Raw genomic sequence first — 21,499 nt, 5'->3', positions numbered from 1 at the left:
CTTGCCCTCCCTCCCCAACAGATTCCTCGCAAGATCGTCTATGACCAGCTGAATCAGATCCTGGTGTCGGACACGGCCCTGCCCGAGAACATCATCCTGGTGAATGCGGCCGATTGGCAAGGCCAGGTAGGGAGGCCGGCCCTGGGACGGGACCCTGCAAGTGCTGCTGGGCAGGGGTGGCAATGACCCATGGAGATGAAGCCCCTCTCTTTCCCTGTCTTCCGTTGACGTGCCTCAGCCCTGAGCGAGGGGATGGGGCCTATCTCCCTCCCTGCCAGTCTCTGGGCTCTGCTGCCATCACAGTGCCTGCCTTGTCCAATGCAAACTGAGTGACAGCTCGGGTCACCCGGGCCCTCGGAGCCCTGCTGCCCTGGGAGTGGAACTGGCTGCTCCGCAGAGGGGCCGGCGCCTGGAGCCAGCCTCTGCGGGGAGCTGGTGCCGGCAGGGGAGCCTGTTAGGTGGTCCTCCGGTCTGTGCGAGCAATGGAAGTGCAGGGCATTGCCTGGGCTGAGCTGGGGCAGGGGCTGAATGGGAAATGCCAGGGGGAGGGGCTGGGTTGGCTGCCCCACAGGTGAGCATCAGTGCTGCTGCTGTGACTGGGTGGCAGAGTTTGAATCCCATCTGAGCATCCCCCTTGACTGGGCATGGAGTCTCCCCGAGCTGTGGTTATAGGTGGGCTGGAAGCTCTGGCGCGGATGCTGATCTTTTCCAGTCCAGACCAGGGCAAGCGTGGGCTCCGACGGCTCTGGGTCTCTGCGTGTCCCTCGCCAGCCCTCCTCACTGCAATACCAAGCACCTGTCGAGGCCCAGTCCTCCCGCCCTGCACAGGCGCCCCCAGAGTACACAGCACCCTCTGAATTGCAGCTGACAGGCCCACTCCTCTTTGCACACTCTGTGGAGAGACCTTGACTCCTCTCCCCTGCCCTCGGGCGGGTCCCTCACCGGTGCCTGTTGTGTGGGCATTGTAAGCAGCATGCCTCTGCAAGCCATGAAGGGGAGTCTCCAGCACTGTCGTTGTGACCCTTGACTTGCCTTGATCTCACACCTGAGATTGCCAAGCCCCGAGCAAACCAGCCTCTGCTGCCTCACAGCTGCCACTTCCCACTCACTAGGCAGGCACAGCACTTCCGGCCCTTGGCAGTCTGGAATGAACGCACACCCCGTGGCCATTGCCACCTGTCCTGTCTGTGCCCCCACAGCCTGCCGGCCCTCGGCAGGAACAGCCAGCTGGCGCAGGGAGGTGCACGCTTACCCACCTCTCCCCAGCAACTCTGGTTGCTAAGCACAGAGGAGGAGCATTGCGTGGCAGGTGTTGTAACCGATCCCTTTGCTCCCATACGCACAGGCATGCTGTGCTCACCTTTCCTCCTCTCCTTGCCAGTATGTGGCCGAGCTGCTTCAGGATCAGAAGAAGCCAGTCGTGTGCACGTGCTCCACTGTGGAGGTACAGGCCGTCCTGTCTGCTGTCCTCACCAGGATCCAGAGATAGTGAGTAAAGGACGGTGGCCCTCTGGTCCCGGCTCTGGGGGCAGATGGTTCCCATCGATATGAGTATGGTGGAGTTGCTCTATTAGCTAACCCTGCTGGGGGTTATGAGTCAGCTCTCGCAAGCTAAGCAGGGTGAGGCCAGGTCAGTGCTTGGAATGTGAGGCCTCTAGGCAAAACCAAAGTGTGGCATGAGTGATGTTGGAGGTTCATTAGAGGGCACTCTCCCCTCGGAGTTGATACCAAACCAATGCCTCAGTGTGGTGCTAGGGGGCGCTGTGCTGCAGAGAGTGGGGCAGGAGCTCAATTGGGGGTGCTCTTCCCTCACAGTCAATGCAGGCCCCAGCATGGCACTAGGACAGGGGTCGGCAATGTTTGGCACGCGGCTCGCCACGGTAAGCACCCTGGCGGGCCGGGCCAGTTTATTTACCTGCTGACGCAGCAGGTTCGGCCGATCGCGGCCCCCACTGGCCGCAGTTCGCCGTCCCGGGCCAATGGGGGCGGCGGGAAGCGGCGCGGGCGAGGGATGTGCTGGCTGCGGCTTCCCGCAGGGAGTTGGGTGGGGACCTGAGTAAGGGGTGCTCTCCTCCACGCTACTCCTGGTGCCAGTGACTGGGCAGTAGTTGGGAGTGTGGTAAAGTAGGAGGAAGGGCTGTTGTTCCAGTAGGGGGAGCTCTTCGTTCGGCTCCAGGACTGAACCACTGACCCAGGGTGATGCTAGTCCTGTGCCACTTGAGATGCTGTTTTCAGATGGGAAATAAGATCCTGGCCATTTGTGTTCATTCAAGGGCTCCTGACGGTATCATGTTCCTGCCCATTATCTCCCAGGGTCCTGCCCAGAGTCCAGCATGGTAATTATATTCCACCCATTTAAAACATCCCTGACTGCTGTGTTCCACACCAGAGCTGGTTGCATCTCAGCCCTCAGCAAGGGATCCCTCTATAAACAGCCCCTTGCCCCACCCCAGAGGCATTTCATTGCTGGGCAAACATTCCCTGTATTACTCCCTCCCCGCATCTCTCTCCAGAACTGGCTGCATTTCCTTGCTAGATGAACTATCTCTATATAATAGCTGCAGTGTTCCACCCCAGAGAAGGCTGCATTCCAGTAGTGGATGATTCGTGCGGTGCTGTATAGCACAGCAGGGGCCTGCAGGGTGAAGGCTGCCACAGATGTGTAAGATGCTTAGTTCATAGTGCAGGAACGTGAGGGCTGGAGTCTTCCCATGGTTCTCTTGCCTATGACTCTGAATACTGTGGTATTTGAGGGACAAACCCCAGCCTGCTTCATGCACAGGTGGAGCCGCGTAGGCCTTGCCTACAGTCTGCAATCTCCACTGCTCCCCAGCCGGCTCTGCTCCTAACCCAGGTCGTGCCTTGCCAGCAGATCCGCCACAGGGCTGCTTCCCTGCAGCCAGAGGTGCTCTGCAGATGCTGCCAGCAGTGTAGGTACACAGGCCTTTCAGTGACCGCCGCAGCGTGACTCAGCAGCAGCTGGCTGGGGATGTAGCCGGGCTATTTTTACCCACTCTTTCTGCCCGTCTTCACACTTAAAATGCTGTCTGTTCCCTGGGGCTGTTTTCAGGTGAGCCGATTGTACTGCAGGCGGCTAACTGTTCCATAGAGCCATCTCTCCTTCCGCCTGCACGGCAGAGAGACAGGAGCTTGGGGGTTATTTAAGATGTAGAAAGATATGAAAGATTTCCCTGAAAAAACCAAGCCAAAATGTGCCTGTTAGAAAGTCAGGTCCCATCGGCCTTGTCTCTCTCCAGGAGACTCTATGGGCAACTGGAGAGCTAGTAAAAGAATTACCAGTCCAGGTACCAAAAAAGGGGCAGGCTGAGTCAGACGGGCAGGACGTAGTAACACCTGCAACTTGGGGCTTATCTACACTTCCTGGGGGATCGATGCGTGGTGATCGATGCATCAGCGTTCGATTTAGCATGTCTTGACCGCAGATTGCTCTCCTGTCGACTCCTGTACTCCACCTGAACGAGAAGCGCAAGAGGAGTCGACGGGAGAGCGTCTCCCATCAACATTGCATAGTGTGGACCCCGCAGGAAGTAGATCCAAGTACATTGACTTCAGCTACATTATTCACGTAGCTGAAGTTGTGTAACTTAGATCGATCTCCCCTCATAGTGTAGACAAGGCCTTAGGTGCTTTACAGACAGCTGGGAGAAATGTTCTTTCCTAACAATTCCACCCCCTCCCATCACCAAAGGGGAGTGAGTTCCCAATCCACCTCTCCAGCGCGCCCACGGATTCCTTCAGGAACACTCAGACTTCACATTCTTCTGAAGTAGATAATTGAAAGTTTGTTTCTCCCGCCTGCCTTTGTGCATCAGATCCTGCAGGGACAGGTGCCGAAAGCAAACCTGGATGGTTAGATCAGAAAAATGCAAGAAAGGCTGGAAGCCCATTGCTTGCCTCTACAGATCACCCAAACCCTGTCAGCCTGCAGCCCTCCCCCCCAGGGGTCTGTCTGACTGGGAAACCTCAGCCCATGCTCCTTTCCCCGGGAGAGGACAACCTGTGTGAGCGTGAACATCCTGCCCTCTTTGCATTTGGACATAGGACTAGAAAGGGCCCCCTGAGCCATCAAGTCCTGTTCCTGCTATCGCAGGCTGTCACAGAATCCACTGCACCCCCTGGGGTCACAGCTTCCAGCAAAATCACTCCCCTGCTCTCATGCCTGTGGTCCAGGCCTTGAATCTGGTGGCCCCCACGAAGGGGGATTTGAGTACTGAGGGCGTGGAGGCTGGCAATGCCCACAGCCACTTACACTCCTGAAGGAAGAGGTCTAGCATTGTTCTGCTTGGCGGAGGAGGGGAGAGGAGACGCTGTCAGCTCAGGCAGGTGAGATGGGGAGGAACTGCAGAGGAGAAGGCTCTTGCACCAGCAGTTGCATGCTGGTGAAAAGGGGAGCAGAGGGGCTAGTGAAATACAGGGAGGGGGTCTAGGATGGCATAGCTGGGAGGGCCCATGACACTGCACTGTAGCGCTGATCTCTTCCCTCGCCTGGGGACAGGCTTTCCCCAAGCCTTTTGGTAGCTCCTTTCTTTGGCCCTATTAGCTGCCTAAAGGACGTTGGTGGTTCTCTGGTGCCCTCTAGTGATGGCTGTTATGTGGCACGTCTAACTGCAGCTGCCCTAGATCAGCAGGGAGAGGCGCAGTGCTGGGCTGGATTGTAGGACGCCAGGCCCGTGGACGAGCTGGGCATTAGCAATGCTGGAGGGGTCCTTGGTCCTGAGCACATGTGCTGGGCCTGGCAGGGGGCTGAGCCCTCGGGAACTGCTCCCAGAACCACCTCCACAGCTTGGTGGGGGCACGCTGGGTCCCAGGGCTGAGAGAGGCTGGAGCGGCGTCAGGACCCCCAGGATGCTCCATGTGGCAGAGAGCAGCAATGCCAGGCGCTGCGCGGACTCTGCTGGCTCCTCCCTCAGAGGGGCCTTTCCTCAGTGCGGGCAGCAGCCACTCTGTCTAGCTGGCAGGTTGCTGTCGTCACTGCTCCACGGGCTGCTGCCCTGCTCAGGGCAAAGCTTTTCATCTGCGAGTCCCGCTGGAGCACTCTGCTGGGATTTACTGCCTGCTCCCTGGCATGGTAATTACGGCTGGGCACGGCAGTGCCGGAGATAGCAGCCGCTCATCAACTCGGTGCATTGCAGCCTGGCAGGAGCACCAGCCCTCCGTGCCTGTACTGCCTACCTCAGTGTATGGGGAGGGGCACTCATTGTCTTCCTCGCTGGCCAAGGGACTCCTATATGAATGGCCCCTGTGTCCTACCCCAGAGCTGGCTGCATCTCAGCACAGGGTGACGGATCCCTGTACAAACGGCCCCGGTGCCCCAGCCCAGAGATGATCAGGTCTCAGTGCCAGGCGAGGACTCACTGCCTAGCTGTTTAAGCGTCGTATCTTGCAGGCAGAGGGGTGCAATAAGCACACACATTCCCATTGTCCTTTCTTTTCCAGCTGCAACTGCAACTCCTCCGTGCCACGGCCCGTGAAGGTGGTGGCTGTGGGGGGGCAGAGTTACCTCAGTGCCATCCTCCGTTTCTTTGTGAAGCAGCTGGCGAACAAGACCCCAGACTGGCTTAGCTACATGCGGTTCCTCATCGTCCCGCTGGGTAGGTGCCTCTGTCCAGACCCCGCCCAGCTGGCGCGAGTCCTACTTGACCCCCCTGAAGCCAGAGTGAGGCTGTCGGCGCAGGCCTTGTTCTAGCCTCTCCCTGTTAGTGTGGCTAAGCCACGGGTCTGGGTCCGATGCTGACACCCAGGGGTGCACAGAGGGGGGGCTGAGCAAAGCACATCTGGGTCTGTAGCGGGTGCCCGCTGGGTGGTGGCCGCCTCCTGCTGGGGATACCAACACAGCAGCTGGGAAAGGTCTCTGCGTTGCTATGGAGCTGCGTAAAGGCCCGTCAGGATGGGTGGGAATCTCGGGTATGGCATCCACAGGACAGCTAGACCATCGCTCCTGTAACAGCATCCCTGGGGCTGTAGGGGGCGCTGCCCATGCCCCTCGGAAGCACCTGGCTGAAGGACTCCTCCTGTGGGCACTGTAGTGCACAGCAAAGAACCCCCACAGGGGGCGCTAGAACAATACCCCCCTTTCTCTCCTCCTCAGGCTCCCACCCCGTAGCCAAGTACCTGGGCTCGGTGGACAGCAGGTACAGCTGCACGTTCCTGGACTCCGCCTGGAGGGAGCTGTTCGGCAGGGCCGAGCCCCCCGGGACAGGTGAGGGGCCGTGCAGCACCAAGCACTGTGTCCATGGCCCCCGTGCTGTTGGACAGGGAGGGCTTTGGGTCGCTGTTCCCCAGGGTCTAGCGAGGGAGCAGCTAGAGCTGGTCACGGTCTGTGGGGTAGGGGTGGGCCCGGCTGTTGCGATGTGGCTTGGGCTCCCCTATGGCAATGGCTGTTTTGTCTGCACAGAGCAGGCCTGGCCAATTACTTCCTGAGCCCTGGTTTAGTCCCTGGGGCCTGCCCCCAGCACCAGGGGTCATTGAAGGGGTCACAGCTCCAGCCCGGTGTGCAGTGAGGGGGAGGGGGGTGTCTCCAGTGGGGCCAGCGGGAGCTTTGGGTGAGAACGTGTCCTGCCCCCTTCCTACTGCAGCATAAGCTCTGGCCCTCCAGCCTTGCTGCCTGGCCACCTGCTTCTCCCTCGGCCGCCCCTGCCTGGGGCAGAATCCCCTCTGACCCACACACCCCCTTCCCCACTGCAACGAGAGCACCCTCTCCTCTGCCGCCACTCAGCCAGCGGGGGGTGCCCTGGCTCTGCTGTGCGGCTCACCCCTGCTGCGGGCTCGGGGACAAGGAGGCAGGGAGCGGGCTCTGTGGGGATTGCTGGTCACACCCCTCTCTCCCCTCTGCCCCCAGAGCCATTCGATGTGGTGGGCCGCATCGTGCAGTATGTGGGCGGAGCCAGCACGACCCACCAGCTGCCTGTGGCCGAGGCCATGCTGACTTGCAAGCATAAGTTGTAAGTGTCGCCCGGGCGACTCTCCTGCGGCAGGGGGCTGGTCGCACGTTACAGGCACCCAAAAGACCCTTTCAGTTGGGATAGCAAAGCTGTTAAAGATCACTGCCAAGGCGGCTGGGATCGGGTCTCCTGGGTTCTGGTCCCTGTTCTGGGAGTGGGAAGGGGAGTGAAGACTGGTGCTTAGAGCAGGCAGCTGGGAACCAGGATTCCTGGGTTCTCGTCCTGGCTTGGCCACTACTCAGTGTGTGACCTCGGACACATCACTTCCCCTCTCCGTGCCTTGTCTTGTTTCCACCTCTCTCAAGGCTGCCCCGACTGTGGGTGTGTTTCTGGAGTGCCAGTTCCCTTTGTGTCCCAGCCCCTCTGGCATGGGGACGGGAACTTACCCGCCTCATCAGGTGGGAGCTGTACCGTGGTCACTGTCAGTAATGTGGTGGGGCGGGGGGGATCGTTCAGCCCGGCGAGCTTCGGATGCCCCTCATGCATGCCAGGTGAGGCATTCCCTGCCCGATGGGCCCCGGCTCACTGCCCACCCCCCAGCAGACCCTAACACTCGTCTCCTCTCCCCGCAGCCCGGATGAAGACTCCTATCAGAAGTTCATTCCTTTCATTGGGGTAAGGCTGCCCCCTTGGGCATCTAGTTCTCCCTGGGGCCCCTCCAGTGGGGGCCCAGGAACACCGCTGGGGTGGGGCAAGGCCCATTGTGACCCTCCAGTTTGAGCCCTGCCTCACTCAGGGTAGGGCTCCCTGCCTCCAGCCCATCAGTGTTGGTGCTAAAGCAGACTGGAATTAACCCCCCTGCCCTGGCCCTGGGTCAGTTCTTCTGGGGGTTAATCCCACTCCCTGGTAAGCAGGTAACTCTCGGGACTTCTGCTGTCGTGGGATCCACGCGGGCAAAACCGCTCCAGAGCCAGGCTCTCCGGGGTGTGCCAGCCCCATTGCATCTCCGACACCCAGAGGGCCTGGATCACGCTGCTCAGCCCCAGACTCACTGCAGTGGCTGCGAGGGGTGTGAGCTCTGCTGGCCACCAGGGGGCGCCATCCGCCCACTGAGCAGGGAATGCAGTGACTTTTGCACGAGAGTCCCTTCTCCCCATAGAGCGCTGGGACTGCTGCTCCGAGCTCGCTGGGCCCTGAGGCAGGCCGGCCGAAACCGAGGGCCTCCGCCCAGGCCCCAGGCTGCCCAGAGGAGAGACATGCCAGGGTTGGGCCTCTTCTAGGAGCGTGGGCCTGCGAGGGTTAAACCTCGGGAATAATCAACAGTGATCAGAGCCTCTCTGCTGTGTCCTTCCCCACAGAGGTCTGCTTGCAGGACTGGAGTTAGTGTTTCCAGCCCTTCGCTGCTGCCTAGTGGATAGAGAACTGGCCTGAGAGTGACGAATCCTGAGTTCTATTCCCAGGTCTGCCACTGGCCTGCTGGGTGCCTTAAGCGAGTCACTTCCCTGCTCTGTGCCTCAGTTTCCCCATCTGTAAAATGGGATAATGCTTCTGCTGTAGCCTGACTGGCTCTGCATAGAGTGTCCTGGGGCATTGGCTGGGTGATGCTCTCTGAGCGAAGGAACAAAGGGGGAGGGCAGCCCCCAGTGCCTGGAGGGGCTCGCTGTTGTCCGGATACTTTCAGCGCACTGGAGTGACAGGGCGGCTCTTTGCCCTACCATTGTAAACACGCCAACACAATGTCCCAGAGGGTGAGGCTGCCATTGCTTTGGGCACTGGGATGCCAGCTAGGGTTGATGGCCGGGAGAGGGCATCCCCCACTCGCTGTCACCCCAGGGGTGCATGGTGCTTAGCCTGTGGGCAGCCCAGATGCAAAGATCCTGGGGGGTCCCGTCCACCTAGATTTCTGCACGGAGCTGGTGGAGCGCGAGTGGGGATGTACGCTCTTCTCCCATGGTGCAGGAAGGGTTAACGACAACCTCAGCCCTGCGGCTCTGGGGCTCCAAGAGGAGCAGGCTCAAATGGCTCCTCCTGGGCGGGCTGGCAGTATTGATTTCCAGCGCGGCCTGAATTGCTGATCTCTGTCTCCCCATTGCAGGTGGTTAAAGTGGGCCTCATCGAAGATTCCCCTGCAGCCATAGGTACGTCCCCTGCCAGGGTCCAGGCCAGCTGGGACTGGTGCCATCTCGGGAGTCGGGGGGCACAGTTCCCACCTCCCTGAGCTGCTCTTAGGCTCGGTGCTGAGCTGGGCAGGCCCAGGGCTCCCTCCGCAGTCAGCAGGGCCAGGAACCTGGTTGGTTAAAGGCAGGGTGAGGCCCCATCTGGCTGAGACACCCTCCCCTTCCCCCCCCCCCATCCTCCCCCTTCTCCCCCTCCGCCCACAGCCCAGCCTCAGCTCAAGGGACCCGCTTCCAGCTGGGCTTTTACTACCCCCTGCTGCCACTGGAGTGGGGGGTTGTCCAAGCAACGGGATCTGCCCCTGGGATCCCCCCTCCCTCAGCTCCAGGCTGCTACTTGGCTTGTTCCCCTCTCGCTCTGGCTGGACAGGGAGTGACGGCCGGATCCCCGCAGGGAGGCTGGGGGCTGAATTCGTTTGGGCTGGGGGGCAGGGGGGTGATGCAATGCAAGAGTTCAGGTGTTGAAGGGGAGTCACCAGGGCTGTGGAACCTGCCCAGGGAGGAGACAGCACCTTGTGGCTCAGGACGCTCCTTAGCCTGGTACCCCCAGAGTGCCCCCGTCCCCAGGTCCTCCTCTGGGTAGGGCCTGGGAACTCTCACACCACAGGAGTGACTGGGCGGCTGGCGGCAGCAGCGAGCTCATCTCCCACCAGCCCAGAGTGGGTAGGGGCCTGGCTGACACACCTGCAATAGGGCCTGGGCCTGCTCCAACTGGGGCATGGCTGGAGACGAGAACTTGGGGAAGAGGAATGCACCAGCATTGCGGACTTGGTGCCTGCCACGGAGCCCCTGTGGGGAGACAGGGGAGGGAGCCCCTGTGGGTGGGGAGGGAGCCCCTGTGGTGAGGCCGAGGCGCCCTGTGGGGAACCAGAAGGTCTGGGGGAGAAATTAGTCTGAGTGGCACGGCCTGGAACCTGCCTCACCCCAGATTCCCCCTCTGCTCTCTTGGCAGGAGACGGAGACGATGCGCCCGTGGTCAGCCTGACGGTTCCCTCCACGTCCCCACCCTCTTCCTCCGGCCTGGTGAAGGACGTCTGTGCCACCCCCCCATCCTCGCCGTCCATGAGCAGTGGGCTCGCTGTCGTGGGGTGAGGCAGCCTTGGCCACCGGCCCCGTGGTCGTTAATGAGGAACCCCATGCCCCGGCGGGCAGATTGGCACCATCCGTGTGTGTGCAGGGCCTAGCCCGCTGGGGCAGGGCTGCGACTGGGCATCCCGCAGGGCAGATAATTTCTGCCATGTTCCAGCTGGGGAGAATGAGGCCTGGTTGGGGGAAGGGACGAGCTTAGCCACACAGGGAGTCAGCAGCAGCTGGGGGAACCCTGGCGTCCGGGTGCCCGGTTGTGTGCGAGACCATCGTGGTAGAGTGGATTTGTGGGCACGTGCTCAGTAATAGCCTTTGCCATCGTGGGGTCGGGGCTGTCCAGCTCTTGGAGCTCCTGGTGCTGGCAGATCCCTTCCCTATGAGTGCCCTTGAGTGGCTGGTGCCCCCGTGCCCCCACTCATGCAGGGTGAGGCAGTCCTCTTGAGTCCTACATCTGGGGCTCGCTCTGAGCTAGTGCTTAAAGCAAGAACACGGGAAGTCAGGACTCCTGGGTTCTGTCCCTGGCTCTGGGTGGGGCATGGGGTCTAGTGGGTTAGAGGAGGGGGACATGGGCTCTGTACCTAATTCTGGGTCAAGTCACACTACCTCTGTGCTTCCTGTGCCCTCGGCAAAGCAGGCTGACGTTCACTCGCCTCCTGAATGTATCAGAGTTAGTTACCATTTGCAGGGGGCATTGGGATCCCCCAGGAGTCTGGCACTGAATTTGCTCTGCTGGGCCCCCAGTATCCTGGCACTGGGATCCAGAACTCCTGGGTTCTCTTCCAGCTCTGCCACTGACTTGTTATAGGTCTTTGGGCAGGGCCCTCCCAACCATGCCTCAGTTTCCCATCTCTGTGATGTGGATGGTACTGTCCTGCCCCTTGGGGGTGAACCCCTGCTCTGCCCAGCTGCTGATGATGCTTCCCAACTGTCCTCAGGTCCCCCAGCAGCCCGTACGGAGACGTCATTGGCCTGCAGGTGGACTACTGGCTTGCTCATCCCACGGAGCGCCGGAAGGAGGGCGAGAAGCGAGATGCCAGCTCCAAGAACACCCTCAAGAGTGTCTTCCGCTCGGTGCAAGTGTCGCGGCTGCCCAGCGGCGGGGAGAGCCAGCCCTCGGGGACCATGGCCATGACAGTCGTCACCAAAGAGAAGAACAAGAAAGGTTGGTGCGCGGGGGATGGACGGGCGTCAGGCTGGTAGCACTGGCCCCCTGTGACAGGGTGGGGAACGGAAGCTGGGGCCTTTTCCCTCTAGGGGTGCTGCCTCCAATCTGGCCCCAGGGCAGTAATGACCTCAAGTCCTCTGATCACAGTGTCCCCATGGAACATTGTCCATGTGTCGTCTCCGGAATTGGCACTAACTGGCCCATCCCTTGGACATGCTAGGGGCAGCAGACTGTCTAGGCCCTGTGTGTGGGCCGCAGAGAAGTCCTGCTAGCTAAGGGGGAAGCCCATTCTGAACCTCCTCTGAGCTAGGGGCTCCGCCAGCCCCTCTTCTCCCCACAAAAAGTGCCAGGGGCTGCAAGCGGCAAGGCTGTGTCCTCAGGACGCTCCCACGCTGCCCTCTGCAGGGTGCCCGGGGCTAAGCATGCAAGGTGCTGCTGTTTGCAACCCAGCTCTGCCTTCCCTCTTCAGGAGGCAGCGGCAAATGCGCCCCTCTCTCCCCACTCTCTGTCATTGGCGGCTCTGCTACTGCCACGTCTTTCCCAGCCCCCTTGTTCACCCCATACTCTGGAGGAGCTGACTGAGCGGGGGTGTCACAGGGAGGCTGTCAGTCTAAACAGGCCCCTGCTCCTTCGCACTGGGCACTGGATTCTGCCTTTCTCACTGCGGCCGACAGCGAGAAATGGAACATGCACGCAGTCTAGTTCATGGCAAGAACGTGGGCAGAAGCAGTTCGGAGGAGACTCACTCACAGCTACGAGTACTTCCGTGGGTGGGGAGGAGCTTTCGGACAGTGCGGTCATAGACACTAAGGCCAGACGCGCCCATTAGATCATCTGGTCTGACCTCCTGGATGGCCCGGGCCGGAGAACGTCACCCCACTCCCAGGGGTGACCTCCTGCCCTGAGCCCAGGCGTGTGGGTTTGACAAAAGCATTTGCCCCAAAGGCATCCAGGGTGGATGCGGAGACACCCCCTGATGGTTAATCCTCCACACTAGGAATGTTGATGCCTCATTTCCAGTGTGAATGGGTCCGGCTTCAGCTCTCACCCCTTGGTTCTCGTTCCACCTTCTCTGCTACGTTAAAGAGCCCGATAGTGCCTGGGGTTTTCTTCCTGGGAATGTCCTTACAGTCCCGCGAGTACGGCGCTAGAGGAATTCTGAAGACAGGACGGGTAGACTGAGTGACCAGCAGACAAGTATTGGAGACGACTGGAGCTCAGCAGCCATTAGCTACCTCTGGCAGGCAGATTCGGTCTGCAGGGCACATCTGACGAGATCAGCGGGCGCTGCCTGTGTGCGGGCGCTGGAAGGGGAGCTGGTGGCAGAAGAGCAGGAAGCAGCTCTTGGCTGGATGATGCGTCTCCTGGGTGGATCTGAGGAGCTGTTCGTCCGCAGGGACCAGCAGAGGATGGTACCGAACGGGCTGCCGTGGCTTCAAGGCGCCAGGAATGGAGATGCCCCATAGGAAGGAGGTGGTACTCAGACCCAGGACTGAGTCGTCTCTTGACCATGATGATAAGCTAAAGCTCTCTAATGGCGCAGACGCAGGCCACGGGCTGGGAGCGAGGCCCGACACATTCCGCCTGGAACCGAGGGGCCAGTGTTTAACAGGGAGGGGGATTCGCCCTTGGAAGAACTGCCCCAGGGACGGGGGTGGGGAGGTTCTCCAGCACGTGTCATCTCCCAATCCAGACAGGACGTCTCTCTGTAAAAGCTCCACTCCTGCCTGACATGAGGCAGGGCTCCCTGGGCCGGGCGAGGCAGGGGTCAGGCTGAAGGTTCACAACACCCTTCTGGCCTCAGGCTCGCTGAAGGTGCAGCTCTGGGTTGCAGTTTTCCCACTGCGCAGACGGGCGGGCGGCTGCTGTCTGTCAGTCGAGAGGGAAGGCGTTAGCCCCAGGCTGGCTGGGAAGGCCGTGGCGTGGGGGCCCTCCCTGAGTGATGGGGCGGCTTGGCCTGGGGGCTCAGGCTACGCCCTTGGCCCTTGACAGCTCTAGTACAATTTAATCCATCTTTACCATTCATTGGTGTTGGCAGAAGGGCTCCCTTCCCCCGTCCGGGGCTGGGGAGGGGCCGAATGAACCCCAGGGCTCCCTGATGTGGGGGCAGCTCCAGCAGTGCAGGGTTTACAATCCAGTCCAGAGACTGTTCCCGCCCCAGGCAAAACCCATCTGTCCTCAATCCCAGGCTCGGCCAGGGACATGGGGCACCCTGCCTGGGAAATGGGCCTCAGCTCTGTGGAGCTGGAGAGGGGAGCGGGGGGGTTGGCCTACTGGGCTATGTTGAGCCCCCAGCCTGCTGAACTAACCACTACAGGTCCTTGAAATGCCCCTCCCACCTTGGCCAGAGGAGGGGGAGCCTGGGAGCCAGGACTCCTGGGTTCTTTCCCCATGTCATCGCTGACTCACAGTGGGGCCATGGCTATAGGGTGGTGGTGTGCAGCTATGTGTCTCCATAGGCGCCGACTCCGTGGGTGCTCTGGGGCTGGAGCACCCATGGGGAAAAATTGGTGGGTGCTCTGCACCCACCATCAGCTCCCTGCCCCAGCTCACCTCCACCTCCGCCTCCTCCCCTGAGCACGCTGTGTCCCCGCTTCTCTTCCCAGCGCTTGCTGCCGCGAAACAGCTGTTTCGCAGCAACAAGCTGTGGGAGGGAGGGGGGAGGAGCGGGAATGCGCTCAGGGGAGGAGGCGGGGCCAGGGTGGGGATTTGGGGAAGGGGTCCAATAAGGGCAGGTTGGGGCGGGGACTTTGGGGAAGGGTTTGGAATGGGGGCGGGGCAGGGGTTGAGTCAGGGTGGCAAGCACCCACCGGCGCCAGGAGAAGTTGGCACCTGTGTGTGTCTCTGAGGCTTTCCCAGCATCTCTGCATGGGGCCCTGAGCTCAGTCCTGCTCTGGCTCCCAGGGCAAGTTCTGCTCCCCCACAGCCCTCCTGGCAGCTCTGGGCTGGGACAGTGTCTCCCTGGCCAAACCTAGCCTACCCCTTGCTCCTGCTGCTGCAGTGCAGGGCCCTGCCTCGAGTCTGGAGCTTGGCAGGAAGGAGTCAGGTGAGGCCCCTTCAGCCAACTCCAGCTTCCAGCCCCCTCTCTGGAGCTGCCCTCTGGCCCTGGGGTGTCCAGCCCCCCCCCTGCTACCAGCTGTTGTCCTCTGAGCTGTGAGCCAGAGTCGAGCCAGGTTTGAGTCACTGCCCTAAGAAACACATTGGGGTGCAATAGATGGGGCCCCAGATGCCTGGGTCTGGCTCTGCCACTCACGGCGTGACCTTGGGCGCATCACTACCCCTGTGCCTCAATCCTCCCCCCCACACACACACACGCGATGGGGCGCAGACTCTGTAAGTGCTTTGAGAGCTATATGTGACCCACTAGCACCCACGTGGGCTCCTGACTGACCCCTCAGAGACTCTGGGGGGCTGAGCACAGGGCCCCAAGGTACTTCTAACAGCCAGTGCTCGAATTGCACCCAGCCGGGGGCGTTCTCTCTCTGCCATTCCCAGCCTGTGGCTGCCGGTTCCTCCATCCCTCCACGGCAGGACTTGGGGCGAGGCTGGGCACTGAGTGCAGGGTCCATGTGTCACCACCAGCCTCTGGGATGCCACATCCTGCCTCTTGCCCAGCTGCCCTCCCCTCAGCACTGCCGTCTAAAGGCTTGTGCTGACCGCCCGCTAATCCGGGCTCCCCTGCCTCTCGTTCCAGTCCCCACCATCTTTCTGAGTAAGAAACCCAAAGAAAAGGAAGTGGATTCCAAGAGCCAGGTGATTGAGGGCATCAGCCGGCTAATCTGCTCTGCCAAGCAGCAGCAAACCATGATGAAAGGTAAGGCCTGCCTCTGCAGTGCAGCTACCTCTGGGGCAAGGCAGCTGGTTATACAGGAGTCCCTCGTCTCTCACTGAGATGCAGCCACCTCTGGGTGGGAGCGCAGGGATATTTATAGAAGGATGCTGAAATGCAACCAGCTCTGAGGTGAGGCAGCTGTTGATCCAGAGGTCTCTTGTCCAGCGTGGAAATGCAGCCACTTCTGGGGTGGGGCAGCGCTTTAACAACCACCCCGCAATACCAGTGTTGGGGAGGCAGGTGGGAATTATCCAGTCTGTTTGTTCAGTTCCAGGGCTGGGACAGTGTCACTTGCCATCCAGTGGGGGCAGCATAGGCGGGCTAGGGGCACAGGAGCCTCGGAGCTATAGCTCAGCAGGGGCTAGCTGCCCCAGGCCACCCCCTGCACCCCGAGCCAGCTGCTAGGCCCTGCTCTAACCTGCCCCATTCCTTTGCAGTGTCCATCGACGGGGTGGAGTGGAGCGACATCAAGTTTTTCCAGCTGGCCGCGCAGTGGCCCACGCACGTCAAGCACTTCCCCGTCGGACTCTTTGGCTCAAAGCCAGTGTGACAGCGCCTGCCCTGCTGCTGGGCAGCGCCCACCTGCCAGGCCGAACCCTCAGCCAGCGGGAAGCCTCTTCGGCTACATCCCACTCTCCTTACGTAACTGTGTTGGTATGTTCTGCACTGGGAGGGCTGGAGGAGGGAGCACTCCAGTGCCAACCTGTCATCCCCCCATCACCAGCTTTGTCTCCAGCTGCCACCGACCGCTTCCTCATGCGTGTGCGTGTGTGTGTGTGTGTCTGTGTCTGGGCGGATCCCCGTGCGCAGCAGGGAGGGACCCCAGCCGGCCCGAGACACGCTCCCCCCTCCAGCCCGAAGCAGCCGTGGCTCCCTGAACAGCCAAGCCAGGGAGTGCTTAGTGTGTGCGAAGGCTCTTGCCTGGGACAGCTGGCCAGCGGCTCTGCCCTCGCCTGTGGCCTACACACCCCTAACCCCCTGCTGTAGCCCTTCTCCAAAAGCACAAGCAGCCAGGCCACAGGCTGGGTCCCCACTGCCATCTGCCCTGGCATAGCATGTGGAAACAGGGGCCCTTCCAGCACAGCCTGCCCCCTCCTGGAGGCAGTGGGCACTCGCTGATGCCCAGGGCCACTGCACTCCAGGCAACGTGTTCGCAAGCGGAGGAGAGCCCTGGTATGTGATGCTGCAGCTGTTCTAGCCACTGGTGGCTTTGTGTCTAGCTGGAAGATGAGCCCATGAGGGGAGCCCCCTGCTGGTGAAGCCAGAGATGGGGCAGTGGGGTTTGGAGGTGGGGGAGGGGTGTCTGCCTTGCCTGGCCTGCGGCAGGGGCGTGCTCCGCCCTCCAGCTTTGTGTAACCATCCCCTGGGCACTCGTGTTTGTCTCTCTCCTAAATGTTTGCCAAGACCTAGTTGCTTAAATTTATCCCTGCCCCACTGCATCAGTGCTCCCCTCTCCCCCCCCCAAACCTCCCCGTGCCTGTCACCTTTGCCACATCACGCTGCCTAGCCAGGCACCACAGGCCAGCAACCAGCTCTGGGTCGCTGCAGGCTTGGCTTTCCCACTGCCCCTCCCCCCATCCCACGCTCAGCTCTGCCCTGCCCCATGCTGCCAGCGGCTGCTTAGAAAGCTGCCGTGCTTCAGCTGGTGTCTCTTTCCCCAAAGCCAGGACCCCGAATATCGTCTGCTCCAAACGGGCCAGCTCCGAGCCCAGAGTAGGATGGTTCAATAGGGATCAGGTCACTGGGGTTGGCCCAGTTTATTACAGCTGTGAGCCTGGCAGACGGAGATCCTGGGTGTAGTGGGGGCGGGAGTATAGTCCACGGCTGGGCTTTTAAGAGTGAAGCAGCAGGCGGCTGGGTCCCAGCCCTGAGCCCCTCACAGCACTGAGTTCCCGACCCTGTTCTTTAGCACCCAGGTTTGGCAGGAGCTAGGAAGCGGCATTTGGCCATCCCACGCCAGTTTCCCTCCTGGCTGCACTTCATCCCTCCCGCTCCATCTCGAGCCAGTACCTTCATTACGAACCCCCCTTAAACCAAGCCCCAGGTTTGGGCTGCTTCTCCCTTCCCCCCGCAGCTGTTGTCTTTCTGACCCCCCGGCCCCAAGCAGGCAGCAGCCAAGCAGTTGGATTTTCCCATGCAGGCTCACTGTGAGCTCCGCTCTTTCCTCCCCACACGTCTGCCGGGGAGCCGCAGTCCATGGAAGTGGGGTCTGGTGGGTCCAGGAATGTGTCCAATAATTCCCATTGGTCACTGCTGCGTCCTGGGCCCTGTGGATCCTGCCTGGGCCCTGAGCAGGATGCCCCGGATCCCAGCTCTGAAAGAGCCACAATTATCAGGAGGGGGCAGTAAAGTGCCTCCCTGGGCCTTGTTCTGATGGGCCTGGAGTGCTACTGCCTCAGACAATAGGCATCCACGCTCTCGGGGTGTGGGGGGGTCTTAAAGAGCAGGTGGGAGCCGCAGTCCAGCCCTCTGGCATCCCGGACACCCTGCTTCCCCCAGCACCCAGCCCTGATCGCTCAGTGCAGCAGGCAGAAGAGAGAGCATGAGACTCCAGATGCTTTCCCCCACCCACCTGGTAGCAATAAAGCCAGCTGCATCACTAGCAGCCTGGCAGAGCCCCCTGCCCCGCAAGCGCACACACACACACACATACAAACACCACGCTCCATGCTGCCTCCATTGATTTCCCATTGTCCTCTGTGCCAGCCTGGCTGGGTGAGGAGGAAGGTCACTGGGCTGTGACAGGTGGCACCCACGGGCCTGCCCGGCTTCCCCAGGAAGATGTTTATTTGCTGGCTGAGTCAGTAGCTGCTTTGCTACCCCTGCAGTCACAGGGAGGCTGCAGGATGGTCCCTGTGTCTGAGTCCCGGCCACTGGCTGCTCCAAGAGGAGCTACGAGCGATAGAGCCGGGTAGCGAGTGTCTGTAACAGCGCTTGCCTGCACTGTGGGCCACTCACCTGGGCTTGGCAATTCCTTTTGAGGGTTGCTCAGGTGGCCTGGGCGAGCGCCGAACAACTGGTGCTTGGGGGGCCAGAAGTCCCGAGCCGAATCGCCAGCGCAGTCTGGTGCCCCACTGCGAGCCCCTGCAGGCCAGCTGTTCCCTGCTGAGCGAGTGTGTCCCATCCATCTTCTGGTCTCACTCGCTGCAGCCTGGCCCCCCGGTTGCAGTTTCTCCCAAGCACAAGGAGCTGCAGCCAGCGCTGGCCCCACAGAGGGGTCTCATGTTTGCTCGGCGTTCTCTGCCTTTTGCATTCCAACGTGGCCTGTTCAGTCCTGATTCTCTCCAGGGCTCCCTGTCCCTCTGTGCTCCGAACCTTGCAGCTGCCTCTGGCATGAGGCAGGGGGAGGTCAGTGGGCTGGGCACAGGGTGTCTCCCAGGCCTGCGCACTAGGCTTGGGCTCTGAGGCACTCCAGAGCCCCCAGGAGATCTCAGCAAAGCTCTGGTGTCCCCTCAGGCTGGGGGTAGAGGGACCCAAGGCCCACATGATCCCAACACACATTTCCACAGCCAGAGTCATCAGAACATTCTAGACCACCCCAATCTCTATGAGAGCCGGTGGGGTACCCATCTCGGTCTGTGTCCCCACAAATCACTCCAGAAACTCCCTGCACTCCCCCAGCTGCGTGGGGCCCCAGGGATCTCTGGCTCCAGGCTGGAGCCACACGAACACCCAGCAGGACTCTGGTCCAGTACATAGGGGCCGGAAGGGGCCTGGGCCGGCCCTCAGGGCCTATGTGGGCTGGGAATCTCCATCTGTCCCCCCCCAGGGCACTGTGTACATAGCCCGCTGGTGTGTATAAGTGCGTGCCTCTCCCGTTTGGTTTGCGCACTCCGTCCACGTTGGGATCATTGTCCGGGGTTGGGGAGAGACCCCTGTTGTATTTGACACATTTTATTGGGGGAATTGCTGTCCCCCCTTTTTTTGGAGTTTTTTCATTAAACTGTGGTTATTTCTTAGAAGTCATTTCTTTATTTAATCAGTTCGTGTCTGTTCACCCTGAACCCTGCAGGGGGCTCCCCAGTCCGCAGGGGGCTCCCCAGTCCACAGGGAGTCAGAGCTGGGAGCCAGGACTCCTGGGTTCTATTGGAGCCCGAGCCCTGTGAGCCTGAGTCCGCTAACACGGGCCAGGTACAGGTGTTTCATTGTGGTGTAGACATACCCTGTGTGACATGGACCATTGTCTCGACACTGCTCACAAGAGACTCCCACTGCTTTCCCTGCTGGGACAGGCCAGGAGGAAGCTGGAATTGCAGGGTTGCTCGGACTCGTGCAGAATGAAGAAGCCCCTTCCCCGGGGCACTGGAACTATTTGGGGTGGGGAGGTGTGCTGGAAGCCACTGAACTAAACTGTGAACCCTCTATATCGGGGTAGGCAACCTATGGCACGCGTGCCGAAGGCAGCACGCGAGCTGAGTTTCAGTGGCACTCACACTGCCTGGGTCCTGGCCACCGGTCTGGGGGGCTCTGCGTTTTAATTTAATTTTAAATGAAGCTTCTGAAACATTTTAAAAACCTTATTTACTTTACATACAACAATAGTTGAGTTATATATTATAGACTTATAGAAAGAGACCTTCTAAAAATGTTAAAATGTATTACTGGCACATGAAACCTTAAATCAGAGTGAATAAATGAAGACTCGGCACACCACTTCCAAAAGGTTGCCGACCCCTGCTCTATATGATGGGAGCCAGGCATTTGGTTGCTGCTATTATTCAAGCTAGGGGGTGCTGCCTCACCCCTAGCGCCAGTGCCCCTGCCCTGCCCCAGTCAGTATGATGGCCTTGGGCCTGGCCTGCCCTCCCCATCCCCATGGTGGACACTACACCATTCAAGCACCATTCTCTTGCTGGGTCCTGTTACCTGGTCCATTGTCTTAGGGCTGCTGCTCAAACTTGGCTGCAGTGGAGAATTGCAGCTGAGGGAAAATGCTCCCCTCTGGGCCAAAGAGAGAGAGATGCCCCACCCCACTCCGTGGGGGAGAGAGCCTGCCCCTCCCACCATACAGTGGCAACCCACCGCCAGCCAGACCATGCCACCTGCCAGGCCATGTATGGAAAAACACCCATGGAGCTGCTGCAACCTGCATTGTCCCAGCTCCGAGCAGCATCGGTGCCAGCTGGACCTAGTGTCTGCCAGTTTGGCCTCTGCATCTTGGCTCATTCTACCATCACACTAGCCCCCTGCATGTGAATAGGGAGCTGCCAGAGAGACAAACTACCTGGGTGCCGATAATTCAGCTGTGGGGACAAGAAACTGCTTTCACCATTGGTAACTAGCTCTATAAACACCCTGCTGGGTGCACCAACAATGCCACTGAAGTTCAGGAAGCTACATCAGGGATGTAATTGTCCCTAGCCACTGCAGCCAGAGGCCTAGATCATAGCTCCCATGCACACGTACACACACACGACTGTATCCTGGACAGTGGTGATCATGGGAGCAGAATAGACAAACTGATGCTGTGGCAGAACAGGCCAGTGCAACCCAAGGCTGTATAAACAGAGGCAGGGCCGGCTCTGGCTTTTTTGCCGCCCAAGGCAAAAAAGCCTCCCGCCGCCCCCCTCCCCCCCCAGCGCGGCAGGGGAGGGTGCCAAGCCCGGCTGCGGGCCGCTCTCCCCGACCAGCCAGAGTGCCGGGGGGAGGGCGGCGAGCCCGCCGCAGCTACGCTGGCAGCTGGAGCCCCGGGAGGAGGGCAGAGAGCCCGGCCGGGGCTCCGCTCTCCCCGGCGGCCAGAGAACCCGGCCGGGGCTCCGCTCTCCCCGGTGGACAGAGCGCCGGCGAGGGCGGCGAGCCCACTGCGGCTCCGCTCTCCCTGGCTGCCGGAGCCGGAGCACCACACCGCCCCCCTCCAGGTGCCGCCCCAAGCACAAGCTTGGTGGGCTGGTGCCTGGAGACGGCCCTGAACAGAGGCGTAGTGAGTAGGAGCAGGGAGGGGATTTTACTCTGTCTACGGCATTGGTGAGACCCATCCTGGAACAGTGCGGCCAGTTCTGGGGACCATATTTTTCAAAGGATGTTGAATAATTGCAGAGGATGCAAAAAAGAGCTGCAAAAATTACTTGCGGGCTGGAGAAAACAGCTGCCTGTGGATTTAGAGCTCAGTCTGTGAGTGAGAAGTGAACTGGTTATGGGATATAAACACCTTCCTGGGAGAAGATACTGGGACCTAAAGGGCTCTTTAACCTAACAGAGAAAAGCAGAACAAGGACCAATGGCTGGAAGCTGAAGGCAGACACATTAGAAATAAGGAACCAGAGGGTGATTGATGGAGTGAGTGGTGCAAATCAGTAATCTCTTGGTGTCTTCAAATTCAGACTGTACCCCTTTCTGGAAG

The 21,499-nt window shown here is 60.3% G+C and overlaps 1 protein-coding gene across 2 annotated transcripts in view; it reads left to right on the top strand.

Moving 5' to 3' along the window:
• PACS1 (phosphofurin acidic cluster sorting protein 1) overlaps nucleotides 1-19,121 on the top strand; it is a 103,982-nt gene extending 84,861 nt beyond the window's left edge. For both annotated transcript variants that reach the window (XM_054034348.1, XM_054034347.1), the window contains exons 14-24: nucleotides 22-126; nucleotides 1,382-1,488; nucleotides 5,458-5,612; nucleotides 6,110-6,220; nucleotides 6,860-6,962; nucleotides 7,535-7,577; nucleotides 8,998-9,040; nucleotides 10,029-10,164; nucleotides 11,098-11,324; nucleotides 15,022-15,141; nucleotides 15,597-19,121. In XM_054034348.1, coding sequence (XP_053890323.1) covers nucleotides 22-126; nucleotides 1,382-1,488; nucleotides 5,458-5,612; nucleotides 6,110-6,220; nucleotides 6,860-6,962; nucleotides 7,535-7,577; nucleotides 8,998-9,040; nucleotides 10,029-10,164; nucleotides 11,098-11,324; nucleotides 15,022-15,141; nucleotides 15,597-15,709 — 1,263 coding nt within the window. In that variant the 3' untranslated portion in view covers nucleotides 15,710-19,121. The remainder of the gene's footprint in view (nucleotides 1-21; nucleotides 127-1,381; nucleotides 1,489-5,457; nucleotides 5,613-6,109; nucleotides 6,221-6,859; nucleotides 6,963-7,534; nucleotides 7,578-8,997; nucleotides 9,041-10,028; nucleotides 10,165-11,097; nucleotides 11,325-15,021; nucleotides 15,142-15,596) is intronic.
• Nucleotides 19,122-21,499: the final 2,378 nt, after the last annotated feature.

The sequence above is a fragment of the Malaclemys terrapin genome, chromosome 7 (genome assembly GCF_027887155.1).
Source record: "Malaclemys terrapin pileata isolate rMalTer1 chromosome 7, rMalTer1.hap1, whole genome shotgun sequence".
NCBI classification, from domain to species: domain Eukaryota; kingdom Metazoa; phylum Chordata; order Testudines; family Emydidae; genus Malaclemys; species Malaclemys terrapin.
This window is presented reverse-complemented; position numbering and strand designations above follow the sequence as displayed.